Below are 25,079 nucleotides of genomic sequence, written 5' to 3'. Positions count from 1 at the left end.
GATCAAGCTCCATGTCCTCCATCAGCTCCATGCCATCCTGCACCAAGACCTCAGCAACCTGTTACAAACCAGGTCCTTCAGCTGTCCCTGGTGCCCCACCCCAGCTACAGTACATGTCCTCTGGCTTGCTGCCTTTGTGGTATTTGGCTGTTCAGGCCAAAAAGAGTGGGAATAAGTGAAGTAATGCAGGGGGGAATGGAGGCTTTACCTATCCCACCTACTGCTTATAGTAAAATCCCACTTGCACATAACTGAGCTAGGAAGTAGTACACATTAAACTATTCAGAATAACAGGTATTTATTTTCAGTGCTATTTTCATTAAATATTGGTATAATATATCCATGTCTGAGGTAATAAATTAAAAATAAATTCAAGGTTTCAGTCCCTTATTTGTGCTGCATATTTTTTTCTACCATTATACATAATTTTGAAGCAAACACACATAGTCCATAATTCTGAATGCAGCTAGGAATATTATTTTAACACAGTCACTTTTTGTTTCACTATAATTTTGCTGAGAACGATTATTGCATGATGCACTTTTAATAGATGTTTTAGTTATCCTAGAGTTTTCTATTAAATCACACATACCGTAGTTATAGGAAGATGGGCATGAAGATGTGCTTTGAGCCAAGGACCGCAAATACTGAATCAGAGTAATAGCACATACTGCAGGGTTATTGTCTGCCTGCACTAGAGCCCAGATCCAGCAAAGACATTTCAGTGTGTGCTTAGCTTTAGATGGATGAGTTGTTTCACTTCCATCCATGGCCTTAAGTGTTTGCTGAATCAAGGATTAGCCAAGTCTGCAGATCTGAATTCATACACTTCTTTAAATGTGTGTTATTTGAAAACAGTCTTGCTGGTTTCATATTTTGTAAGATATTTTGTAATGACCTTTCCTTACAAAATACAGCCTTTTGTCATGTTTTTTTTCGTATCAGTGAAGCACCCATGAAAGTTTCTAACCTGGTTCATAGACTATGAAAAAATAAGCAGCTACAATAATTTGCTTCTAAGTATTTTGTTAAAATGAACACCTGGTTTGAAAAGTTACTAAAGTAATTCTTCCTATGGTAAAATATATTTAAAAAAATAAACTCTTCATTTCATCATCTTCCATCAAACATATAAGCTAGGTAAAGGGCAGGGCACACCTCAGGTATTTTCATTTATACATGCAAGAGATTGAGTGTATCAATCTGTTTGCACTTAAATGCTGGTGGTAGTAAGGCCCTTTCAGCTAGGTCTCCATCAAGCCCAACAGCAGTGAGCTAAAGAAAGAAACAAAAATTTTGCTTGCATATAACATTTCATAATCCTGAATCGAAAGGAAAATCCTCTCTGCTTAGAAAAAAACTTGTATTTAATTGCTGCCATTAAAACAGTATAACCTCACCTCCAAGTTCTAACTTTAGTCAATGATTCTGAAAACAAAGAATTTAAACACTCACTAAAATTACTGTAGTATTCCATCAGACTCTTAATGTTCATAAATTGTGCTAAACTCCATTTAAATCAGGAAGCTATAGTTTAGAGCTAACAGTTATCTTGGTGTTAAAGGTCTATTTCCACCAGATTTTCTTTATCCTATTTTGCAAATGACTGACAGTGCTCATGATGTGAACCTGAAAAACCTTCTGGTGTTATTACCAAAAGCTACAGTCTGTGTGAAAACTCTCCATGCTCATGCAGTGAATTGCATCCTTGGGGGACCATGGTCCGCACTGCAGTTGTCTTGGCCCTGGTACTGAGGGCAGAGCTGTGCAGCCCGTGGTCCTCAGTACTCCACGGAGCTCACAATTGCCATTGGTTCATCAAATGTTGCCAACCTTATCTGCTTTGGGGTAGGGATGGAGAGAATTTCCCCGGTGTCAGTTGGTGAGTGAATACCATTGTCTATTATGTTTGAAACTTCCTCCTCATGATCCTCGTACAGCGTGTTGATGTGCAGCAAAGGGTGGGCTGGGTTGCAGTTCAGTGCAGGGGTTGGCTCTGCCTTGACTTGGTTCAAAGTCATAGTCGATGCAGCAGCGGTGGTGGCTATATGATTGTGGACAAAAGCCCCAGCAGCAGGCACAGTTCTGCATGTTTCAGATGAGTATAGGATCTCTTTTGCAGGATGAGGGGTGTCTAAAAGAAAACAAAACAGGCAGTTAAAAGACAGGTCATCTCTTTCACCCTTCCGGTCCGTAAGAGAGGAGTGTTCTGAACCAGTAAAGTCTTTGGCAGTTTTGCCACTGATTTCAGTGGGAGCAGGAGTGGACCCACAAATTAATGTTTCTGGGACCCTTTGAGAAATCCGACAAGACTGAGTCAAACCAATGGGGTTGGAAGCTCCGGGAAATAGGACAAACAACAAATGGGTTTTGTAAATCTCGCTCTTTTTTACGCATGCTCATGCTTCCTTATGTGAATGGTATTTTCATAAAATGAACAAAAAACAACTGAAAAGTATCTTTTATTCTCCTCTACAGTCTGGCAGGTGTTTCAGATTATAAATGTTATGATTTAATGTTTTGATAAATTTTATCACTGTTGAAATCCACAAGATAGAATACAAAACCACTGATCTTTTCAATGGGAAAAACTAGTGGTTACACACTGTAAGCCACTTGTCTTTAGAAAGAACTTTGTAATTTGGCATTAACTGATGTCTCTTTCCAGAAATTATGAGTCTGCCTTACCTGATGGACTGCAATGTGGGTCTAACTCAAAAGCAAAGCTGAAAACTTTTAATGGGAATGGGGAGTAACAGAGCCCCAAAACTACAGTAATTATATTTTGCCCTTAAAATATTCAAGCACTAATTTAGATGAAAGTAATTGAGTCCAGAAAACCCCAGTAGTTTTGAGGAGTTGTAATCAGAGCAGGTGACTGGATAAGGAATGCTGTAGAATAGCTCACATGCACATTGGGGAGTTGGAGGGCTCTAAGGAGCATAGGGATTTGGAAGTGACAGAAACTTTTATACCTCAAATCACTTCTTTGCTGGGCAGTGGGGTGACGGTAGCTGTCAGTCTGTCGGAGCCCAGAGGGAGGTCTTAGCTTGTAATGAGATGAGAGCCATTGCTTTAAGTACATACAAGTCCTTCTGCAACTTGAACTGCATAATGCTTTTTCTTATGTCAGTAGCTTGCAAAAATAAGATGATATCTATCTGTCTATCTATCTATCTATCTATCTATCTATCTATCTATCTATCTATCTATCTATCTACCTATCAGTTTATCTACTGGTCTATCACTTTTCTTAACGCTCACATGGCTTTCCTCATCACTCAAGTGTCTAACAATTACTGGTATATTTGAAACACTCCTTTATGGTAAGAAAGGGGCAGGATTTTCAAGACATACCAAGGAAACTGAGGCATACAAATAGCATCTCCTGTGAGACCTTATGGGAAGGGAATGGTAGAATTCCTGAATCCCTGACCAGCATCCACACTTCAGACCATTCATCCTCTGGTCCACATGAGACAAAGGGCAATTTAAAACATCTCTTGTGTGAAGAACAGTAACAATGAGCTGAGTTGTGATTTCCCAGGTGACAAACGTATGTCAACCCCTAGGAATTGGTAGTTAAAGAGATTTTTTTTTTTACAGGCAGCTTTAACTGCCATCAGCACAGTTCCTCACACACTCCTAAGTGACTATTACTGGTCAGAGTACTGGTCATCTACCATGGCAGTTTCCACACAACTTGAAAATAAGGCATGTTTGAAACATGCCAGGTGCCGGTGGAGCAGGAAGGGCATCATGGAGGCCAAACTCTCCTCCTTTCCTTGGCAAGGCATGACCACATTGTGAGAATCTGCTTACATTTGAAAAATTACCTGCTGGTTACAGCTCTACCCCTAATAATCCTTATCCTCCATATAGGTGTTAAAGAGAGAAAACCTCTAGTTCTAAGGCATGCGAGCCCTAATACTATTAGCTATCCAAAAATCTAGCAAGATAGGTCAAACAGTTCAGATAAGCTTTGAGTTCCTGAAGATCACTATGCAAACTATGGTCTATGGAGGTGGTACGGGCATTACAGCATACTGTACCTTTGAGAGAGGAGGTAACGTGTACTACAACATTTTCTTCCTGGTTTAAAAATCCACTCTCTTGGCTTTTGGATGTAGGCATTGAGGGGATGGCTTGAATCTCTGGCTTGGGTTTTTTGCTACTGAGTATATATGGATGAACATCCAAGGAAAAGTGCCGTGTGTGTTTTTTTTCACTGCTTGTGCTTGGCATGGCATTAGGCTCAGTTTTATGAGTGGATGATTGCTGTGAGGTTTTTGCAGCAGACTCTAACAAAGGAGCTATAAGGCTGTCTGTTGCTGTTTTTCTCCGCACAGGCTTCGGTTTTTCAGGTTTATGGTTTTCAATTTTCATAATGGCTAATTGTTCCTTGAATGGCTGAGGAAGAGGATTGGTAGTTGGGATCCATTTCATCTTCTTCCTTGGCCTCTTAATGATGAGCTGCTCGTTAGCATCAATGTCTGCTGGATCAATGCTTGGGTCTATTGTTTGGATCCCTGAATCACGCATGGTTGGGGTGGCATCATGATTGGACTGGGCCAAGGCTGCAAGCAGCTGGCGTACCACATTGTCATACATCAGATCACTTTCATTTGTAATAAAATCCAGACGGTTCAATGATTTTATGTGGTCCCGATTTTCATTGCAAAACATGGCCAAAATATTGATATCACAAAACTGGGACTTCTGCCACTGTTTCTTGGTCTTTATTCCAACTTTGTTCAGTTTATCAAATATGAAGTTAGACTTGCGAAATATGAAGAGGTGAATTAAGTTGATAAGGATTATCAAGTTCATGAAGCAGAGGAGAACGATATCTACACCAGCAATAATTCGCTGGAGCTGGACAGATGGCAGTTTGCAGTTCACTCTGATGTGCAATTTGGAGCTGCTTGTTTTATCTGGAGGCTCTCCTAGTGCACATGTAAATTCATTTTGCTTCTGTGTAGCATAGTAGGTGGATAAATATGTAATTGGTATGATACTTAAGAAGATGATGAACAAATGTCTCGCAAGATAAAGCTTAGCCAGGAAGTTGCTTCGTCCTCTTCTTTCCAGGTATTTCTCAAACAAGTTCTGTTCAGGGCTTTTTTCCTTCTCTGCGTTCTCAATGATTTCCCTCTTCTCTCTCTCAGTGATCCCTGGGCCTTTGGACTGAATCTGTTTCTCTATTTTTGGTGCCCGCCCTTCAGCTGCACGGTGGTAGCAGTTATCAATCTCCTGAAGCAAAAAATTAAGCTCTGAAGTCAGTCGGGTAGAGGCCAGAAATTCCCAGCCCAGAGCTGGAATGTACATTATCCCAGCAAAAGCCAGCAGTGCATAAGGTAGGAACTTATGCTCAAACAAGGAGGGCCAGTGGCTGGCATCAACTCCTGGCAAGGCATCTTTTAATTCTGTCCAACAATATCCTCTGGCATACAAGGCTTGATCGCGGGTGAAGTTGTGTGGTGTATAACAGTATATTGGCTCCTCTGTATAACAGAGAGAAAAGTCACTGCTGTGCATTTAACCTACAAAAGGAGCTCTGGAAAAATAAACATTTTGAATTACATCAATTTTATTTTACTGCATCTTTACATGACTGACAAGTCCTCCACGCCTATTAGTTAGCTCAGCCTGCACATGTCTTCACAAACCCCCAGGCAAAACTATTTACCTGGCAATTTTAGGATGAACCTGAGCTATAAATGTCAGCAAGAAATACATATTCTGGTTTAATTATGTCTCTGAGAACAATATCCTAAGCAACCGTGACCCGAACTATGTGAAGCTGAAGAACCGATATCCACTACAGAGTAGCTGAGGATATTATGTGCAAATGCTGAAAGGCTCATTCAGGTGAAATTTAAGGTTCATCCCAGCTAAATATTCTTCTAAATAGAAAAAAAGTTAGATGTAGCTGAAGGCAATGTTTTTAATCCTCACTAACAAAGTCTACTCATTGCATATGGTAGAAAAAAATGAAACTTTAAGACATGCAAGCATTTAGTCAACTGTATCCTTTCCAGCTACCACTCTTGAATTCAAGTGTGACTGATCAGGACAGAATCTGGAATGTTAACTGTATTTATCACTATGAAAATTTGTTTCTCCATTTGAAACTGTAACATTGTTTTTTTTACACAGTGTGCAATTAAATGGTGGAACTTGCTATCATACAGTATTATGGAAGAAACAAATACTGTGGATCAAGAAAGCAACCAGACAAATAGAATAGAAATTACAGCAAGGATTATTAAATACGCAGATAGTGATGCAATATTTCTCTCAGCCTAGAGCTGCTGGAGGGTGGAAGGGTTTATCAAAGGAAGTAACACCATATGCATGTCTATTTTAACACTCCTTTCTAATAATTTGCTTTTTGCCATCTTCAGAAGCAGGATAGTGGTCTAAACGGGCTTTTGTCTTGACCCAGTAGATAAATTATGTTCTAATACAATTACATTTTTCTAGCAATATAAGAAATTAAGATAGAAAAACTTGTGAAAGCTAGAACAGTATTAATTGCCCAAAGAACAACGACCATTATCAAATCACCCTCTTCAAAGAGAAAGACAGTATTTTCAAGTTTTGGCATGTAGAACAAAGGGATTATATTTTACAGTGTTCTGGTATACCTTAAAAAAACTTCCTAAAATGAGACCCATAGGAAGAAGGCATGTTCTCTTGAATTGAAAACTGGTCGAGAATGCTAACTTTGCTCCAGTTCTACAGTTCGGACCAAGATCAAGAACAGCTCAAAATACATCAAGAACACAATTGTGGTACTATTTTCTTAATAACACAAACCATGAAGTAATAAAATATTATGTTGTTTGATAACAATAAATAAAGTATTAAAAGTTAACAGGCATGCAAAACCACCCAGTCCTTTTGGCTTAACAGAGGACTCCTTACTTGATCAACTACTTCTCTAATGCAAGGAAATCAAAAACATTTACTAATTCTTTGGTTAAATGTTGAAGTGTAAATCTCTTCTGTGACCTGCAGAGATCTACATGCTGAGGACTGCACTTTTTTCTTTTTATTGAAAGTGATTCAGTGAGGATTCTTTTCTAAAAATACAACCAATTTAAGCAGAGTTGATAGAACAGATGATACTACCCAAGACAGCATGTGCAGTGAGTCAGCCCTGCAATTTCTTTAAAATCACTTTTCATGACTATTTTAGAATGATCTAACTCCAATCTCAGAAGAGAGCTTAAGGAAGGCAAATAGTGGCAAGTTTCTCAGAAGCAAAAATAATTTGAATCAGGTGCCCCTAAATTCAGTAGAACCTGCCAATATGAAACCTAGTTTCCTGTGACATACATGGGCTCCTTTCCCCTAGTTCACACCATCATGAATACCTGGAAGACAGCAACAAGTATTCATACAATTAATCCATAAGGATTATTTTTGGATTCAGGTATCAGTTGCTACTACTGAATGAAGTGTGAATAGTTCTCTTCAGTTCTTTTCACTGCTACCTGAAAGCTAAGGCGACTCCTGCCAAAATTGCACATATATAACAGCAATCAAATATATATATAAATTAAAAAAGGAAGCAAACCAAAATGCCTTAAGATTTACATTCATGTTAGACAGATCACTTGGAGACTCTTATCCATTGCCACTGCTTCAGTGAAAAAAGACTGAAGAGCTTTGCAGCTTGAGTTTGGACTGAACAGCTTCATTAGAGGCTAGTTCAAAAACGAGGCTGCCCAGCCAAGTAGAGAAAGCAGCTGAAATTTTGCAGGAATTTATTTGCTTTTCCTCTCTTAAACATTTTTATCTGTTCCCATTGTTTGGTAAATTGTGAGAGATCTCTAATTTATTAGAATAGATGAACATCATGTCCCGTTCTTATTCAATGTTACGTTCTTGGTGCTAGTCTAGTATTTTCTTTGCATATTTATTAAACTGACATGATTTTCATGATATGCGATGTAAACCCCAAGACCTTTCAGATGAAACTCAATCCTTGGTGAAGTCAGTGGGACTTCTGATAACTGATTGAAGTGTGGGCATGGAGTTACAATGCAGTTTTATGCAAAAGGTATTTTCTAATATGTTTGAGCCATACTCACGTTCAGTGTATGCCACTAATGTTCATAAAGTTATTCCTACAGGGGATTTAGCTTAAGCTTCTCAGCATACGACTTGACTCACCAAGCATAGCATCAGCTTTAGGAAGCTCATGCATCTAGGAAATGGTCCAGACCATGGGGAAGACAGGAAATGTTCTTTTTGCATAATTTTTAATAGACTAAAAGTACCCCATGCTAATGCTGTGCAGAAATAATTACTACATTGGAAAAAAACCTTGATGTTAATATATTATAAAGTTATATTTTACTTATATATATTATGCTATGAAATATATTATACTTTATCTTATACTGACTTGAATATAAAGATGCATACTAAGAAGCTTAGCTTCCCCTTTTTCAATACTGATCACAGGAGCACTGCATTAGATGTTTTCAACAGCTGTACATAAATACATTTTATCCTGCTCACCTATGCATATAAGTAGCTTCTAGAAATCCACAAAACTATTCTCATAGGTAAGGTATGAGAGAGATCTCATTGAATTTTTTGGACATGCAAAGAAGATGAAGTAATCAACACAGAATTACTTAGTTGAATTACAATATAATTGATTGTGTTATGCCACTTGAAAACTTAAAATCCCTTGGCAGCTAAGTTTTTTCACATGCTCCATTCTGTACCATCTCATCCCATCAGTTTAAGCACTACTTAAATGGAGAAAAATTACTTGCAGGAGGTACTGTGGTATAAAAGGCATACTTTAGGGGAATTAAAGAGAGTGCGTGGTTGTGAGATGATAGCCAAGGTAAAGAGAAAGAGAAAGTAAGGGACTGTGCTGAAAAAACTTCAGAAAGAATCCAAGTAGTATGGAATGAAGGAATGAAGGCAAAGCATGGAAGCTAGAAGCTGCAGAGTCTGCTGCCTTTTAGCAAAGGCTCCAAGAAATGCTTGTGGGCTTTCTCCAGGCACAGGCTCCCACTCCTACTGTTCCCAATCCAAGGTCAGCACCTTCTTTCAGTGGTTCCACAATCTCTATATACTTCAGTATCTATTCACCTTGCTGTCTTCAAGAGGCCCTGAACTGAAAACGATTTCTCAGGCTGCAAGTACTAGGCATGAAAATACATTAAGTAAAAAAATCTCTTGCTTAACTTCAACCATGAGATACAACACTGATAAGTTCTGAAATTCCTCAAGCAAGGGGCTGCAGAGCTGAGGCTTGGGGTTGGAACCCCTGTGAACTTTCCCACTGCAAAAGTGAATCTCGGATCTGGAAATGGAGTTACCAATGGAAAAACATGGTAACTGCTGCTCTAGGCCATTCCCTGAAGTTATCCCCAGTACAGACTCATGGAAACACTCGAAGGAACCTCAGAAGTTACTGGTTCACACATCCTGCTCAAAGCAGGGCCAAGACTATGTTCAGACCAGCTTATTAGGGCTTTGTCAGTCTGAAAACCTGCAAATATGGGGATTATACAAGCTGTGCAACATGCTCCAATGCTTGATTGTCCTCAGGGTGAACTTTTCTTTAGGTTGTGTCTAGCAAGAATGGCTAATTCATACAAGTGTGATTTTTTTACACTATTGAGAAACAGCCATCTCCAAAACCAAATGCAATGGCCAGCTGCACGATGAACACATTAGGTAAAGTATGGCTAGAAGGCTATCATCGAAACCCAAGTGGCTAGAGCTCAGGCCTCAGTATTTCATCTCAGTCGAAGGAAGAGGTATCATCAGCACAGTTCACCAAGGAGGTGTGTGTGTTTTGCCTATCTATATATAAAAAAAATCTTTGAAAGAGAAAAAGGGAGCTGGTGTTCAGTACACAGAAATGAGACTGTTAAGAATACATGGTGAAGCTGTAGATATGTATCACTCCATTATCTTTGCAAAGTAGAGTTTTAACAAGTCTTCCTGGGAAAGTGAGTGAATTGCATCCAACAGAAACATTCACTTGCCCCTTCAAAAATAAAGGTAAAAATGCCAATCTCTTACTATTCAACACTGCAAAAATCAGACCTGCTTCTAAAAGGACTTAAGTGATGTCATGCATTGGGCAGTTTCTTTAAAGGCAATGGGATTACTCACGCTGCATAAAATTTGGCATGTGCATCTCTCTTTGAAGAACTGATGCTGTAGGGGGAGCACTTGCAAGCTCATAAAATTTTATTATGAGCAAAATTATTTAAATAAATATGAACAACACTTTTATAATGCTGTTGGTAGACATTAACAAGTAAGAAAGGAAAATATTAGTAATAAACAGTATATATCCCTATATAAAAGGGCAAATGACTTTTCACACCTACCGTATTTCCAGTGAAATAAAGTATATTCACCCAAAGCAAAATATAAACCACGATAACAAACTATGTCTCCTGTGACACCCAGCTTTTAGAATTTACTCTGGAAAAAGAAATCACACCTTATCAATCTTCCAACTGAATTGCATGATTTAAGCATTCTAGTGCAGTAATTCAGTAATGCAGAAGGAACAGAACAATTTTATAACAGCTGACAGAAAAAAAAAAAGAAAAAAAGGAATCCATTTCTCAGAAAATGTAATTAAGAAATGAAAAAAGAAAAAAATTGTTGTGGTTGCTACACCAGACAAAGGTAAGTATGCCTCTTGTGAAAAAAAATCTGCAAGGATCTAGAAGTAAGCATTCAGCCTGACCACCATGACCCTGCATTGGGTACAGGCAGGAGAAGTGGTGCTTAGATGCTGCTGAGCAGGCTGGATCTCCCAGCTCCTGGGCAAGTGCCTAAACCCTGATGCTGGAGACCTGAATTAAGTGTCAGGTAAGTACACCACTGATAAGTACACTCACTGAGTTAAACATATTACAGACTCACCATGGGCCTAGTGCCTCCTACCAATTGGCCTACAGCCCTCTTGAAGAGGGCTGCTAAATCATCCTCATGCTGGTGCCCAACCTGCCTCGGAAGAAAAGCTGGAATTCCAGCCAAGTTCTCTGAAGCACTCCCTGTACAGTCTCTCCACTTGACTCTAAGAAGAAATTCAGTGTTTAGGCAGAATCTCTGAATCTCCCTGCCCATCAGATGCCAGAACACAAGTTTCTATCAGCTAAGATAAATGACAAACACCCTGAATTCAGCAATAAATGCCAGTACTTGACAAGGGCAGTCCTTATAATACTGCTCTCCTTACATTGTGTCACATACGTGTAAGCAATCAGACATGCCTCATTCATCATGGCTACTAAAAGGATTTCACAAGAAAGCAAGTATCAAACTGTTTATTTTGAGAATCAGAAATAATTTATTTAGTCGTATTTCAGCAGTTTTTAAAGGAAAAGAATAAATGTCCTGGATCCTCTTCTCTCTGGAAAAAAAAAAAAGAACAAAAACCATCCATGTTACTGAAGTTGAAAATGTAGTCTAAGGAATTATAATATTACCTGAACAGTATAAAGGTTTTCCATCTCAGACACAGTCTACAAGGAATACGTAACTCTCTGCTTTGAGTGTGATTTTAACAAATGCTGGCTAATACCCAAACTAATTCACAGCTAAAGGAAAACCTCCCTTAATTTAACTGGTTTACTTCAACTACTTCATTTAAAGGGTATTTAAAGGTTAGAAATTAGTACGGCATGAGGATGGACTCCTGAAATTACTTTTGTGTATCAACTGTGTCATACAATCCTATTTAACTCACCAAGTTTATTCATATGAATAAGAAAACATTCATCAAACTAAGACTTAGCAAGCTAACTATTACTTTAGCCAAACAAAAAGACAATACTTTTACCTTCTTTCTTAGGGAATATTCTTTCCAAATCTGAATACAGGTTCCACGCCCATGAAGTCTTTCTAAGGTACAAATTTCTCCATGATCAACAAGGTAAGGTACAGCCTTTTTTGCCCACTCTCTGAAACCACTTGTCCTGTTTAAGAAAAATATCTTGAAAAGAAAGTCCCTGAAGAAATGAGTCAGGAAACCACTGTTGCTAGCAAGTTTTACTGGCCTGTCCTCTACAAGGATTAGTCACAATGGGCGAGATGTAGATAAGCAGTTTTAAAAACTGACAGGTAATGGGTTACTCACAGGGGTAACTGCAGTGTAAGGGCAGCAGCAGGTGTCCCTGTATTTACAATTTGGGACATTTTCCTTGCAGGTCTACTGCCTGAACTATATATTTTGGATATGCAGAATCAGTAAATTAATAACACACTTTCTTAGTGCATATATATTTACAGAACCATATTCCCTGTACATAATAAACATTTGCTCTTCTAAAACTGGCTGGTACGTTGAAGTTCACTTACCAGCAATCTGAGGCTTAAAGACTTGTAACACCTGCCCAGGTTATTCAGGAGAGAAAGATACCTATTCCTACATGGCTGATATGTTGAAGCCTGTTGGAAAAGTTATTCCAGAAATGGCAGCTGTTATGCAGAAGGCGCAGAAATACCTAAATGAAACCCCTTAGGGTGCTTCTCCTATAGAGGAATGGTTCCTCAATAATGAGTTACCATCCACCACGTGATGATGGCTGTGCAGTATGGCGGTAATGTCACTGGAAAAAAAAGCTTATTTTATAGTGACTGTACTGCTGAACATCATTAGAAGCATTTCTTCCTGTGCTCAAGAGAGCTCTGTGAGAACACAGAAAACACCTGAAAACATATGACAATGCTTGTATTTGTACATAGAGGTGTGTTCCTGTATTGTAATGTTGCTTTCTATTATGTTAAGATTTGAGGGAAGGTTAGAGCTGAATGTGAAAGAATGTATTCATCAAAATACAATTAATGAAATTCATCCACACAGACAGTTCTACAAAAGAGATCTGAGTAATATTTACTTCTAAATTTAGCACTTACATGAGGAGGTGAGTGGAATTTTAGTGATGTACAGATTTTCTGCATAGGAGGTATAATGTGTGAAAGTAAGAGTTTTAATGTTTTCCAAAGATCAAAACAATACTTTGGGCAATTCAAAAATTCCCCTCTAGAGATGGAACCCCAAAGCAACTGCACAAGAACCCAGACACGATGATAACGTAGATTACATAACACCTAAAGTAAACTGCAAGAACATGTAGATGCCAAAGTGAAATGAATTGTGAAAATCTAATGAAGGTGATGATACATAGACAAGGGTGGCTTCTTAAGTCAAGAGTCAGGCACAAAATACAAACACAGAAGCAATAGGAAACAGCAGGTTTGTCCTTACTGCATCATTGTTACTTAATGACTAGAAATGAAAAAGATGGCTCATATTTTGGCATAAACACAGCATCCAGAAAAAAAGAAGAAAAACACCAATAGTTAGCTCATTAGGTAACGATGTTATGTTAACAACATAGTATTGAGGAAGCAGAGATGGCCAGTCCACTGCCTTCCTGAACAGGTCATGGATCTCATAAAAGACAAGATACATCAACCTCAAAATGATGAAATACTTACTTCAGCATATAACTAAAATTCTCCAGAAATAGTCACTGAGCTCTAAGCTTCAAAAACCAATATGCATCCCAGGACCTGGCTGCGTCACTGCTCTGGTAACTTTGAATCTGCACAACAGGCATGGTGCCAGTAAAGGAAAGCAAACAAACACGCAAACCTTCCTATCACAATGAACTGCTGTGTTTCCCCGTTCAAATGCAAGAGTATAGTACACGCCTGGGACAAAATCCCCAATGACATCAATATCCGTACTGACTTCAATGTTGGGTTTTTTTTAGAATAAATCTTCTATCGTGAAACAAAGGGAACCTCTACAAGAACCATGCCAGTCTACTGCAGAATTAATAGTCTTTTGTAATTAAATGTGTATACCTACTGGAGGTGCCCACTGCAGACATTTTTAATACTGGCAGAACCCAAGGAACTCTGTGGTGATGCAGATTCTTCTTGAAGAGTTTTACAGCTCTAAGAAACAATACAAGCTGAGATTTCTTCTAGATCATGGATGCATAATTTCTGTCTAGTTTAGGGACAAAAAAAAATGCCTCCAATACTTCAGGGTAGCTTTGAAAAACAGTCTCAACCCTACTTATATTTATTCACAAGGCTTCTTCTTGACAAAAATATTTTTGACCATCTGTTCAAATTGTTGAAGTTATCTGAAAGCATGTGGTAAGCTAAATCTCATCCACATTTTGGACCTTTTCACATACATGACACCTGAAGATGAAGGGGTTAACAGTGCCTACAGGGTTACCAATGTTCCACATGAAAAAAAAATGATGCATATGTGTCAGTGAAGCTTGAGAAATGGATTTCATGCAGAAAAGCATCTGTAGCAGCTAGGGCCTGCAGTGGAATTGATTACATATGTGAAATGCATAAACTGATTACAAATGCTCATGCATTTCTTCAAGAATACCTTTTTATTTAACATTCAGATGTGTAAATGCAGATCTTTAAATGATCAAAACTCAGAGTTTTGTGAGTTATGTGAGCACCAGCTCGCACATGTTGTGCACACCTCGTGTTTGTGTGTGAACTGCCCTTCTCCTTTTGGGAAAATCCTCATTGGCAGTGCAAACAGCCAGCAGCTGAACTGAAGCCAGCCTTTGGTTGCCTGTACTATTTCATTCCTTTTAAAAAAATGTGATTTGAAAGCACTTAAATACAAGTGGTACTGAGACACTCCTTACATTCTTTTTTTGCTGCTGTTTATGCACTGGTGTCGTAATGCACATAAAACAACCTGTCCCTGTACTCTTAACACTAACAATAATCATTTGGAAAAATATAATCTTCACTTTCTTACTGTATGTGGCTTTAAATACAGTTGAAGAGAAAAACTGGAAAATTAGATCAAAGGCCATCTATCAGATAAGGCACCTAAGTAAACATATGTAAATATCCTGCTCACAACTTGAAACAAAGACACAAATTCTGAAGGTTGACCAGCAATACAAAATAAAACTCCATCTCGTAATACAGAAATCTTCAACATACACTATTTCAAACATACTGTTTGCTGAAATGCATAAAAAGACACTGAACTCAAGCATATATTGTATTACACAGTAAAGTAAGCAAGACTTATGCAAATGATTACAAATCAGAAAATAAAAGACAAAAACTTGAACTGACCCTTCAGTCACTTAACTTACTGTCTCCTTCCATTACTTTCTCATGAGAATTTTCTAGCAGAAGGGTGGTAGAGGCTGAGCTATGTAACTGCTAGGAGACATAGAAATACAGTATTTATGAGCAATTTGGGGGGATTTTGTAGGCACTGTTTTATAAACTTAGCAAGAAAATTGATGCCAAAGCTTAGCTTTTGACTAAAATATAAAAATCAACTGGATTATTGTTTTGCTTTATTTCAACAAAGTATTGGTATTTAACAGCTTCTGAGAGAAAAGCAAACAGGATTGCAATATGGAAACAATAATTCGCTGTGAATAGAAAGCGTGAGGCACTAAACAAGACGGATAAGACTTAGCAATCCCTGTAATTGACCACATCAGTCCTAAAGTTTTTGAAAGTTTGGAAATCAAATTATTTCAATAAGTTGAAGATAACACAAAACAGAAACATCAATGTATCTTCCTCTGGGGACCACCACTCTCTGGTCCCTTACACAAAGAACCTCCCACAGATATTGCTTCTGAACACAATACAACACTGAACTGGAATATTTAAATCATTTACTTAATAAAAACATTAAATAACACAAACAAACTAAGCAGCACTTCATAAAAACCAAGTATCTCTTCATCTACTCTATTGTAGAACAGTGTCTTAGAAATTCAGCACATGCCATGAGATGCTTCGCTACAAAAGGTTGCCACTCACTGCCAGCAGCATCACTGCCAGTTGCAGAGGACAGAATACAGCACTTGCTGACCCAGCGGCATCCTACTTGTGGATGTGGTTTCTGTGTACTAGTTCCATTGTTAAAACAAGGAGAGCAGAGGTAAAAATTAAAACCACACGGAACATCAAACAGACCCACTTCAAACTGGTAATGAATATTGTAGTCTAATGCTCCCCATTCTGTACATTTTAATAAAGAAGTGGAAATGGAAAGGTGGTATATTAAAGGACTAATCCCTTTTTATCCAGATCCATACCACACCAGACTGACTATGCCTTGACAGAAGATACTGAAACATCCTAACTAAAAACAACTGCTGAACACCAGCATGAACTATAGCTGGACTAGAACTATGTATCTTGGAGGCTTACCTACTAACATTTAAATAAAGTTTGGTGGTTTACCATTTTTTTCACTAAATATTAGTCTAAGGTTAGTCTGCTTCAACAAGGAAACACTTCAAATACTTTCTTTAAAAATAAATAACTAAAAAAACCACAACTAAACCTTTATCATAGAAAAGGGAAGAATTCATCAGGCTGCAATGCAGCTAAAACGGAAGTATAGAAGTCACAATCTATACCTCCAGGCTTACAATTTGCTTCTCCACCAGCCAGTACCTTGTTTAGTCATACATTCCTGCACTGGGACAGTGCTGTACTACCAAATCTGAACTCTACATTCATACTGGTTGCATTTTACTTCCAGTTTGCACAGGAATAACAAAGTGTTCAAGCTGCTAGGGAAAAGACAGGCTTATGGATCTTCAGGTATGGGAAATAAATCTATAATGAGTCAAATACAAGCATGGACCTTTGCAAAGCACTGCATATACATGTGCATGAGTGCTCTAGAAATGTCAAGGAATATACTGGGTGTGATGCGGGTTGTCACTATTCTGACAGAAATTCAAATATACTGGTATTCATATTTAAATAAATAATTAAAAAAATTTGCTATATTTAAAGTAGCAATTTCCAAACAAAATCAAAGCAAACTTAAGTAAGTTCCCTTGGGACTCCCAACTGCACACATTCTTATTCCTAACGAATACACTGCCACAAGAGAGGTTTCCTTTAGCCTGTGTTGCTTTCTGTAGGCATCTTCACAAGTGCTGAGAGCCCTATGACTCCAGAAAACCAATTATGCTTAAACACAGATCCACTCACTGGGTCAGAGACACATGTATCCAAAACTTTCCTTATTATCCTTAAGGTCAACATACACTGGCCCCTAACTGCAGGATGTCTGGGTTTTATATGAAGTCTGTCCATGAGGAGTTTTAGAAGGGGAAACAATATTAATTTTTCTTTTGTGGGTGCTCATGTAGGCTTTCTTTGGTGGCATGGCTGACTATTGCTCCTAAATGACTTTATGATGATCTTATGCCCAGTATCAATATAGCACATGGGTTTATTTTAATTAACTTTCTAGGGGTGTTCTTTCTGGCATCACTGGTTTGCTTGAAAAACATCAGAGAATTGGGAGACTCGGTAATCATAATCTAAAAGGTTAGCTGAGTGACTTTCTTTTCTCTTATGAGAGAAAGTTTAGGAAGAGCAAAGGAAGGCTGTATTTCTCTGCAGAAGGGCCAGGGCAAGAACTGCATCATACTTTGGCCGTAAGAGTGAAGTCCTGTTCCCACTGAAATCAATAATAAAACTCTCACTGACTCCTTTGCAGCCTGAATTTAACTCTCGGGAACACATACTAGCCATGTGTGTGCCCTATGCCTTCCCTCTGCAGAGAGCTGAATTTCACTCAAAATGCACTGCCATCTATTAGTGAAGTTTGGGAACAAAATTTTATCTTCCAGTAAATTTTGGTTATGTTAAAAATTAATTTATACGGCAAAAGCAAGCCAAGGATGACAGCCCATTTTTCTGCATCAAGTCAGACTGGAAGGACACTAAGTACCCAGGGCTGTGTAACAAGGAGTGTGGCCAGCAGGCTGAGAGGCCCTCTCCTCTCCCTAGTCTCACAAAAAGTACTGCATCAGCTCTGGGGGTCCCAGTACAACTTTCTGCTCAAGTGAGTCCAGAGGAGGCCACAAAGATGATCAGAGGGTGGGAGCACCTCTCCTGTGAAGACAGGCTGACAGGTGGAGCTGCTCAGCTCTGCAAGACCTTACAGCAGACTTTCAGTCTTTAAAGGGGGGTTTTAAGAAAGACAGAGACTTTTCATCAGGGCCTATAGGGATAAGACAAGGGGCGACGTTTTTTAAACTGAAAGAGGATAGATTTAGATTAGATATTAGGAAGACGTTCTTCCCTATGAGGATGCTGAGGCACTGGCACAGGTTGCCCAGAGCAGCTGTGGATGCCACATCCCCGGAAGCGTTCAAACCAAGTGGGATGGGGCTTGGAGCAACCTGGCTCTAGCACGACGTGTCCCTGCCCATGGCAGGGGGCTGGAACTAGATGAGCTTTAAGGTCCCTTCCAACCCAAACCAGTCTACAATTCTATGATACACGTAATAGAAGAAAAGCATAATACCTAATTCAAAGCCTTCTGTAAGACATTAAGTGATTTATCCAGAAAATTGGCATAGTACCTGCTAAACAATTACGTCTTGCCTTGTATGCTACAAAACAGTAATTTGTCATTTAATTTTTTGAAACTAAAGCAAAGATCAGTCCAGTAGGAGGACAAACAAATCACATAAATAGCAAAAGCAACCCAAACAACAACTTTGCCCTTGGCACTAAACCAACATAATTAACTAAGTAACTTTATCTTCACTTGCAAACAAACCACAGTATGGAATATATTATGCTACACACATAATATTTAAGGTTTATTTATAAGATGTTAATTAACAATTAACACAGTTTGTGTTGTGTTGTGGGGTTGAACTCTGCTTCAAACCTATGGCTCCAGAAGGCTTAGTGCTACGCTTTAAGCTACACTTGATCCCACACACTTAAACTCAAAGGTAGATCAGAGAGATAAGAGGCTCTCATCTCCTCCATGCACACATCATGCAGATTCTTCCAATTCTCAGCAAAAGGTTTGGAGAAACCACTTCTTTTTTGATAACTACACTTTTATGTCTGGAGTACACACACTACTGTTCCATGATCTTCACCAACAATGATTAAATAAAATGGTACAGACCCTAGAAAAGGGGGTGGTTCTCAGTTTAGTGACATGATAACAGCTTTTTGCACTGCATATCATTAACAGAATGAGGAATAATGGAAAGTTTCAGATAAGCACACAAAGGCCCAAAGCAAAGTTTGGAAAGCTGCTATGATATTCAGTACCAAAGGGGCCGCGGGATCCTTACTCAATTTTGTCACAAAAGTTAGTACTTTCATACCTATTATTTAAATTGCACACAGGGACAGTATCCAAAGCAAGCAAATGATGTTATTTCTTGTTTTTCAAGTGGCAGTGCATGGATGAAATATAACACAAACAGCAGAATCAGTAGTAAGCATGTGTCCACCCGGACTACTGCTATTACGAGGGTCAATATCTATGGACAAGCTTGACTTTGCAAAGAAGTCTGAGCAAGTATTATTTTGCTAACAGAGTAACATCTGATTCAGGATACATTAAATTAATGGAAGTTTTGCTCTTGAACACTGTGAAAACATAACTGAATCCACTAACCCTGAATTCTTCGACTCCACACCCAAAAAAAGAATCTATTTATTTTCATCAAACTCTTAACAGTGTTTCTATTACATTGTCCTGTATTATTTTTTTCACATATTATTTTTCTAACTGCATCTGAACAAACTAACCATCTGAACAAACACATAACATCATATGAAAGGAAAGTGTTATCCCGTATTTTTCCAAAGACATATGGTGTTTTCTGTATTGTCTTGTAAGCTTTGCCCTGGCAGGACACAATAGGTTACTGTTCTATACATTACTGGATTCAATCTGCATCCATGGTCCCTAGGTAGACACAAATGATTCTGCTGTCATCCTAGAGAAGAGTGTTCCACAGCACAGAATAAATTCAACTGCAGAAATATAGGCAGATGCAAGCAAATTCAGTAGACCCCCCTCTATTCCATGTGCATGTGTGGACCTTGTATAAATCTGAATCTCTTAGACTTGAGGCGTCCTCTGCAATCTACAGTTCCAGAGGACTTGTTCATATGGAGCAAGTTACGGCTACCTGCACAAGCAGTGAGTCATCAAAGGGCTTCTGCTAGGAAACATGCACTATTTAAGGAACACACAGGAAGGGGCATTACATTTTCTGCACCCAAGGTCATCTTTAGGCCTACTGAGGTTCAAACCTGTACATCTCACGCAGTCTGGAAGCACATATGTAATTACGTGCTCTTGTGATCTTCTGTAGGATTGCTTTTGCATTAAGTTTACTTCTCTACAAATCAAACTGAGGAAGGCATCCCAAACCTTTTGTATTCTACAGAGGAATTCCTCAGGGGTGACCTCGAATCCTGCCTTTCAGTCACTATGAAGATACAGCTTTCAGATATTCAGCAAGCTTAGCATGCCCTGAAAATACGGTCTCTCTGAGATAGCTCCAGATGACCACTCAAAAATGGATGGCCATTAACTGTGGCTGAAGATCTTGAGCTATATAACTGTATAAAAACTATGTAACAGAATATAGCATGTATAAAAACAATATAACAGTTTAAAAAACGAGGTAGACTGAAAAAGCTTTAACTATAATTAAGGAAAATCTCAAGACTCCATTTGTAAGCAGTTATTCTTCTAAGTGATTTAACTTTATCTCATAATGAAAACAAATATTAAAGACATTAAGTGTTGGAAGTCAATCCCAAAGCAGTGTGCAAAGCAAGAACCTGATTCTGGTATGTTTATACTGATTGAATACAGCCAGTTTTCACTAACCTTACAAGCTACAGAGCGCCAGTGTGTACGAAAGTGCAAATAATTTAATGTCGATCTTCAGTATGGAGCTTCAGGGGCCCTTAAAAGCAGTCATGCTGGCAGCTGCACTCATCAAGCTTAAATTTCACAACGTAAAACAGTGTTTACATACGTGCTAATGGCCTGAAAGGTGTCATAACAGTACACTGGGTCAGTAATTTTCAAGGCTCATCAAAACTTGACCTTCCTACAAGGACTCCATACCAATGGTGACAGGCAATCAAACCTGGCTGTATGCAAGATAGTATGTGCTTAACAAGAACAGACATCAGTGATTTCCACTACCACAACATGGCAAAGCACAGTGTGCATATGTCTCCACACATTGTACCACTCTCCACGAAAGCATTGCCTTTCTCTCCCTAGAAGGCCAGTTTAACAGTCATGATGTAGGCATGAATTAACGTCAGGGCAAGGGCTTGAAGTCAGCCGGGATCCAGCTCAGGACTGCTCCCGGATCCAACTCACACAGTGGAACACCGCACCGCGTGTCCCCCTGCCAGCAGCAGGCACCTCTCCGCGCGCTGCTGCCTGCAGGCCCCGAGCGGGACAGCGGGGTTCCCTCCCCACCGGCGGGGAGAGCCGCTCACCCGCCCCTCAAGGTGAGGGGCGCCGGCCGCCGCCTCAGCACGGGTGACCGTTAGGGAGTGGCTGCCGCCGCGACGCTGCTGCCCCTGCCTGCCAGGGCGAGGGGTGGCAGTCGCGCTCCGAGCTCCAGTGCTCGCGCTCTGCGGCTGTGAGGAACGGCCCTGCCCGCCCCGCCTGCGGCCGCTGTCCCACCGCCCTTACCGGCGAAGTTCTTGGTGAAGACGAGCGTGACGAGGAGGATGGGGATGAGGACGGTGCCGATGGTGACCACGCGGTCGAAGGGCAGCTCCAGCTTCAGCTGGATGAGCAAAGCTGCCAGCGCGCCCGCCTTGTCATCCTGCTGCCCCGGCAGGATGAGCTCCTTCAGCTTCTCGCCCGCCAGCAGCGCGGTGGCCATGTCGGGGTGGTTATCGATGATGTGTTGCATAAGCGGCAGCGGCGGGCGGCCTCACGCCGCCGGGCCTCCCCGGGGACGGGCGTCGCGCTGCGGAGGGCTGGTTGCGGGCGGCGCCCGGCGGCCTGCGGAGAGAACACCGACAGCGGTGACAGCGGTAACGGCAGGGGCGCGGCTGGACCCTTTGCCGCAGCGGCACCGTGCCCGGAACGGCAGCCCCTCGGGCCACCCCCGAAAACCCTTCACCCAGGGAGAAGGGTGCAAACGGGCCGGCACAACGATGCAGCCGGGCAACCGCAATGCCAGCAGCCGTGCAGGGCAAGGCAGCCTCCCTCTCCCCAGAGCCGCGCTGAGAAATGTCACGAGAGGCGGGCAACAAGAGCTGCACGGTGACAGCTCTGCCATTAAACGCTGCCTCCGTTCTGCAGTTCATGCAGTACAAAGGCGGCGGAGCAGCCATGCAACAAGGCAGACTGGAGCTGCCTCTCCTGAAGTGCTGCGGACAAGGAAGAGGGCATTTACCTGTCAACTTCGGCTCGCGCGGTTCCCAGGGGACGGTGAGCAAACCCGATGGCTTGTAAATAACAGCGGAAGCCGCGAATAAACTTACACTGGACCTCTCTGCCGGAAAAAGGGTCCCTGCACCTCCGCGAGTAACAAAATCGCTCCGAATTCGGAGCGGGAGGCGAGTGATGTGTTGATGCTTGGTATTGCCGCGGGCGGGTGGCGCTTGCATGGAAATGCCCGCCCGCACCGAGCGGCAGTAACGTGCAGAGCAATTCAAGAAGGGGCTTGCAGCAACCGTGGGGAGGAGGAGGAGCACCGGAATGAATTGCGGGAACGGAGAGGTCCTGTGAGGTGTTAAAGCGAGCGGCTGTAGCCCGCTGAGGCGGGAGTAGCCGCAGCAGGCGGCAGCGGTACGGGCGCACACACACGAGCCTACACGGTGCAGCCGCGGCCTCGGGCGGCGGCGGCCGCTTCCCCGCAAGAGGCAGCGCGCATGCGCCAGCGCGGCTCGGCAGCGCGCCGCGCCCGTTGGTCCGCGTTTGAGGGCCGCCGAGGCAGGCGAGGGAGAAGTGGTCCGCGGGTACGGAGGACCCCGGCAGGAGCAGGCCCCGCCTCCCCTCTCTCCCCTCTCGCCCCTATCCCTCCTCTCCCGCAGCACGCACGGGGAGCTCCAGCCCGGGTACGGCGGCGCGTGCCGCAGCGCAGTGGGTTGTGAGGGGACCGTAGACCCTCACCCCGGCGTGTTGTGCCCTGAAGGTCTGGAACCTGCGGGCCCCTCAGGATGTAGGTGCTGCCATGAGAAACCCTTGCAGATGCTTGCTAATTAAAGCTCATGTGGGGTTAGCCACACCTGATAAAAAAGCCAAAGGAGTTTTATGCCAGAAGTGCAGAGGACAGCTTTCAGCTTGCCTCAGCATAATGGGGTTCAGGCCTGTATCTTCACAGAGGTCACCAGACCTTGCTGTCCACCTCTGGAGCAGGCTGGGAATGGAGCACTCTTTAGGTAAAAGCTGGACCACACAGCACCAAAGGAGGACAGTGCTGCATCATAGTTAGCAGTCATGGTATTCAAACAAAAGCTCCGGGTCACAGTTCCTCCTTCTCAAGTTGTTTATGGATTTTATATTTAGCAGTACTTAGATGAAAACCAGAGATACGCTTAAACAATGTTGCTGACATTTCTCTCAAAGATTTGCAGTTGTCATCTGCAGCGCTGCATGAGTAAGGCAGAGATTTTCATTTTTGCCTTGAAGTTTCTCCAGTCACTATGAACAATGCGGTGGTGCTACTTGTTAATCAGGTTTAAATGTTGGGTGCAAGCTTTAAATAATACCGCTTGGCAGCGGTCCTTCCATCCAGTCAGGGGTGTAATGAGCAAGGCAAGAGCGATGTCCTGATGGTGACAGCTGTTATGGAGGATCCCTGGCAGCAGACACAAGCTGTCAGTGCCACTTGCTCCTCAAGAGCATTGAGAATGAGAAGGCAGGAGAGATGAAACCTGAAGCTGTCACCATCACTCATTTCATTTTCCTTTGCTCCTCACCCTCTGTAGGGTCTTAGGGTCTGTGGCTCTGTATTTTATCAGCCACTAGTACACAATCTTTCCATTCCAACAACAGACAACTGAAACTCCGTGTGCACCAGTTACTGCTGTTACCCAAGGGGTGATGCTGAGCAAGGTGGACTACAGTAATGGTCCACTGCTAGAAGACTAGCAGTACAACTGATCATCTGCACAGCTTTTGCCCAGACTTACATCATAATCATTTTGCCACGCTTTTCTCTGTCGTTGGCAATCTTGTCCTGCACATTGAGAATGTTGCTGAAAGACCAATTTACTAATCCTTACTTTGTCTTCTCCTTTCTGAATACTGTCTTTTGCCCATCCAGTTACTTAGTTCAAAACAAGCTGCTTGCTTTTTGTTTTTGCAGGCTTCCCGTGGTATTTCTCCTACCTTCCCCTGCCTAAGCCTTTGCCATGTCTGGATGCTTCCTCATGTTTTCCCATGAGAAGATAATGCCAGCCTTTAGTGACCATTTCCGAGGAAGCTTGGTGTACACATCTACAAACTTAAAGAATATAGGAGCAACTATCCTGGGTCCTTCTAGTCCCTTATATCTTCAAGTGTGGCTATAACTGGACAATTAAAGAAGTATGAAAATGAGGCAGCCTCTGTTGATGCCTTTTCCCTAACGCTGTCCCAGCTTCCAACTATGTTTGGGAAATTTCCTCAGCTTGTGACTGTGTAATAACCCCCAAAACGTTTCTTCTCACAGTATTTTTTCTGCTCTCCTGTTGGGATTGTGCAAATTTCTGGCCTCCACAGCCTGTTTTGTTAAGGAATTCCACAGGCTTGCAATCTGTTGTATAAAAACCACCATACACTGTTTGTTTCAAACATAATTTAATTTTATGTGCTTTAGTTATGAGTAGGTATTTGAATCAATCCCTGTCCATCTTTTTTCATGATGCATATGCTTTTGTAGATATCCGTTGCATCTTCCCCTAAATTATATCTAGTTCCACATTTAGTGTGCAAAAAGTCCTACCGGCATAAAAAAAAAAAATAATAAATCAGACACTCTATTTTTAAATTAAATGATATCCATGAGTAATTTATACTTCTCTTTTGAAGCTTGCTTCATTATAATGCCATTATTTAATTTAATCATATCGATTTTGTAATCTTGCTTGGCAATGTTATGTCTGTAGCAAGCCAAAAGAGGCAGTCAAGATGGAGCAGTGCTGTCAGACCAAAACAGTCTGTAGTAGGACAGAGAGTGGGACATGGAAAATTACTGTCATAATTTACGGACAAACACTGT

At 41.1% G+C, this 25,079-nt stretch overlaps 1 protein-coding gene across 6 annotated transcripts; it reads right to left on the bottom strand.

Annotated features, from left to right (window-relative positions):
* Positions 1–281: 281 nt before the first annotated feature.
* On the bottom strand, positions 282–22,675 carry PANX2 (pannexin 2). 6 transcript variants are annotated; one of them, XM_057415769.1, is made up of 5 exons: positions 22,269–22,405; positions 21,554–21,871; positions 4,053–5,504; positions 2,976–3,049; positions 1,997–2,134 (listed from the first exon to the last, which is right to left on the bottom strand). In XM_057415769.1, exons 2-4 carry the CDS (start codon positions 21,777–21,779, stop codon positions 3,018–3,020), a joined length of 1,710 nt encoding a protein of 569 aa, XP_057271752.1. In that variant the 5' UTR covers positions 21,780–21,871; positions 22,269–22,405; the 3' UTR covers positions 1,997–2,134; positions 2,976–3,017. The 6 variants fall into 6 exon arrangements, with proteins under 6 accessions (XP_057271746.1, XP_057271747.1, XP_057271749.1 ...); XM_057415763.1 differs by lacking the exon at positions 2,976–3,049 and having other exon boundaries at positions 282–2,134; XM_057415764.1 differs by lacking the exons at positions 2,976–3,049; positions 21,554–21,871 and having other exon boundaries at positions 282–2,134; positions 22,269–22,675.
* Positions 22,676–25,079: the final 2,404 nt, after the last annotated feature.

This window comes from Pezoporus wallicus, unplaced genomic scaffold (assembly GCF_028554395.1).
Source record: "Pezoporus wallicus isolate ANWC-B61680 ecotype Strahan unplaced genomic scaffold, APGP_CSIRO_Pwel_v1 contig_6966, whole genome shotgun sequence".
Lineage (NCBI taxonomy): Eukaryota > Metazoa > Chordata > Aves > Psittaciformes > Psittacidae > Pezoporus > Pezoporus wallicus.
Note: the sequence above shows the minus strand (reverse complement) of the source record. Positions and strands in the feature narration are given on the sequence as shown.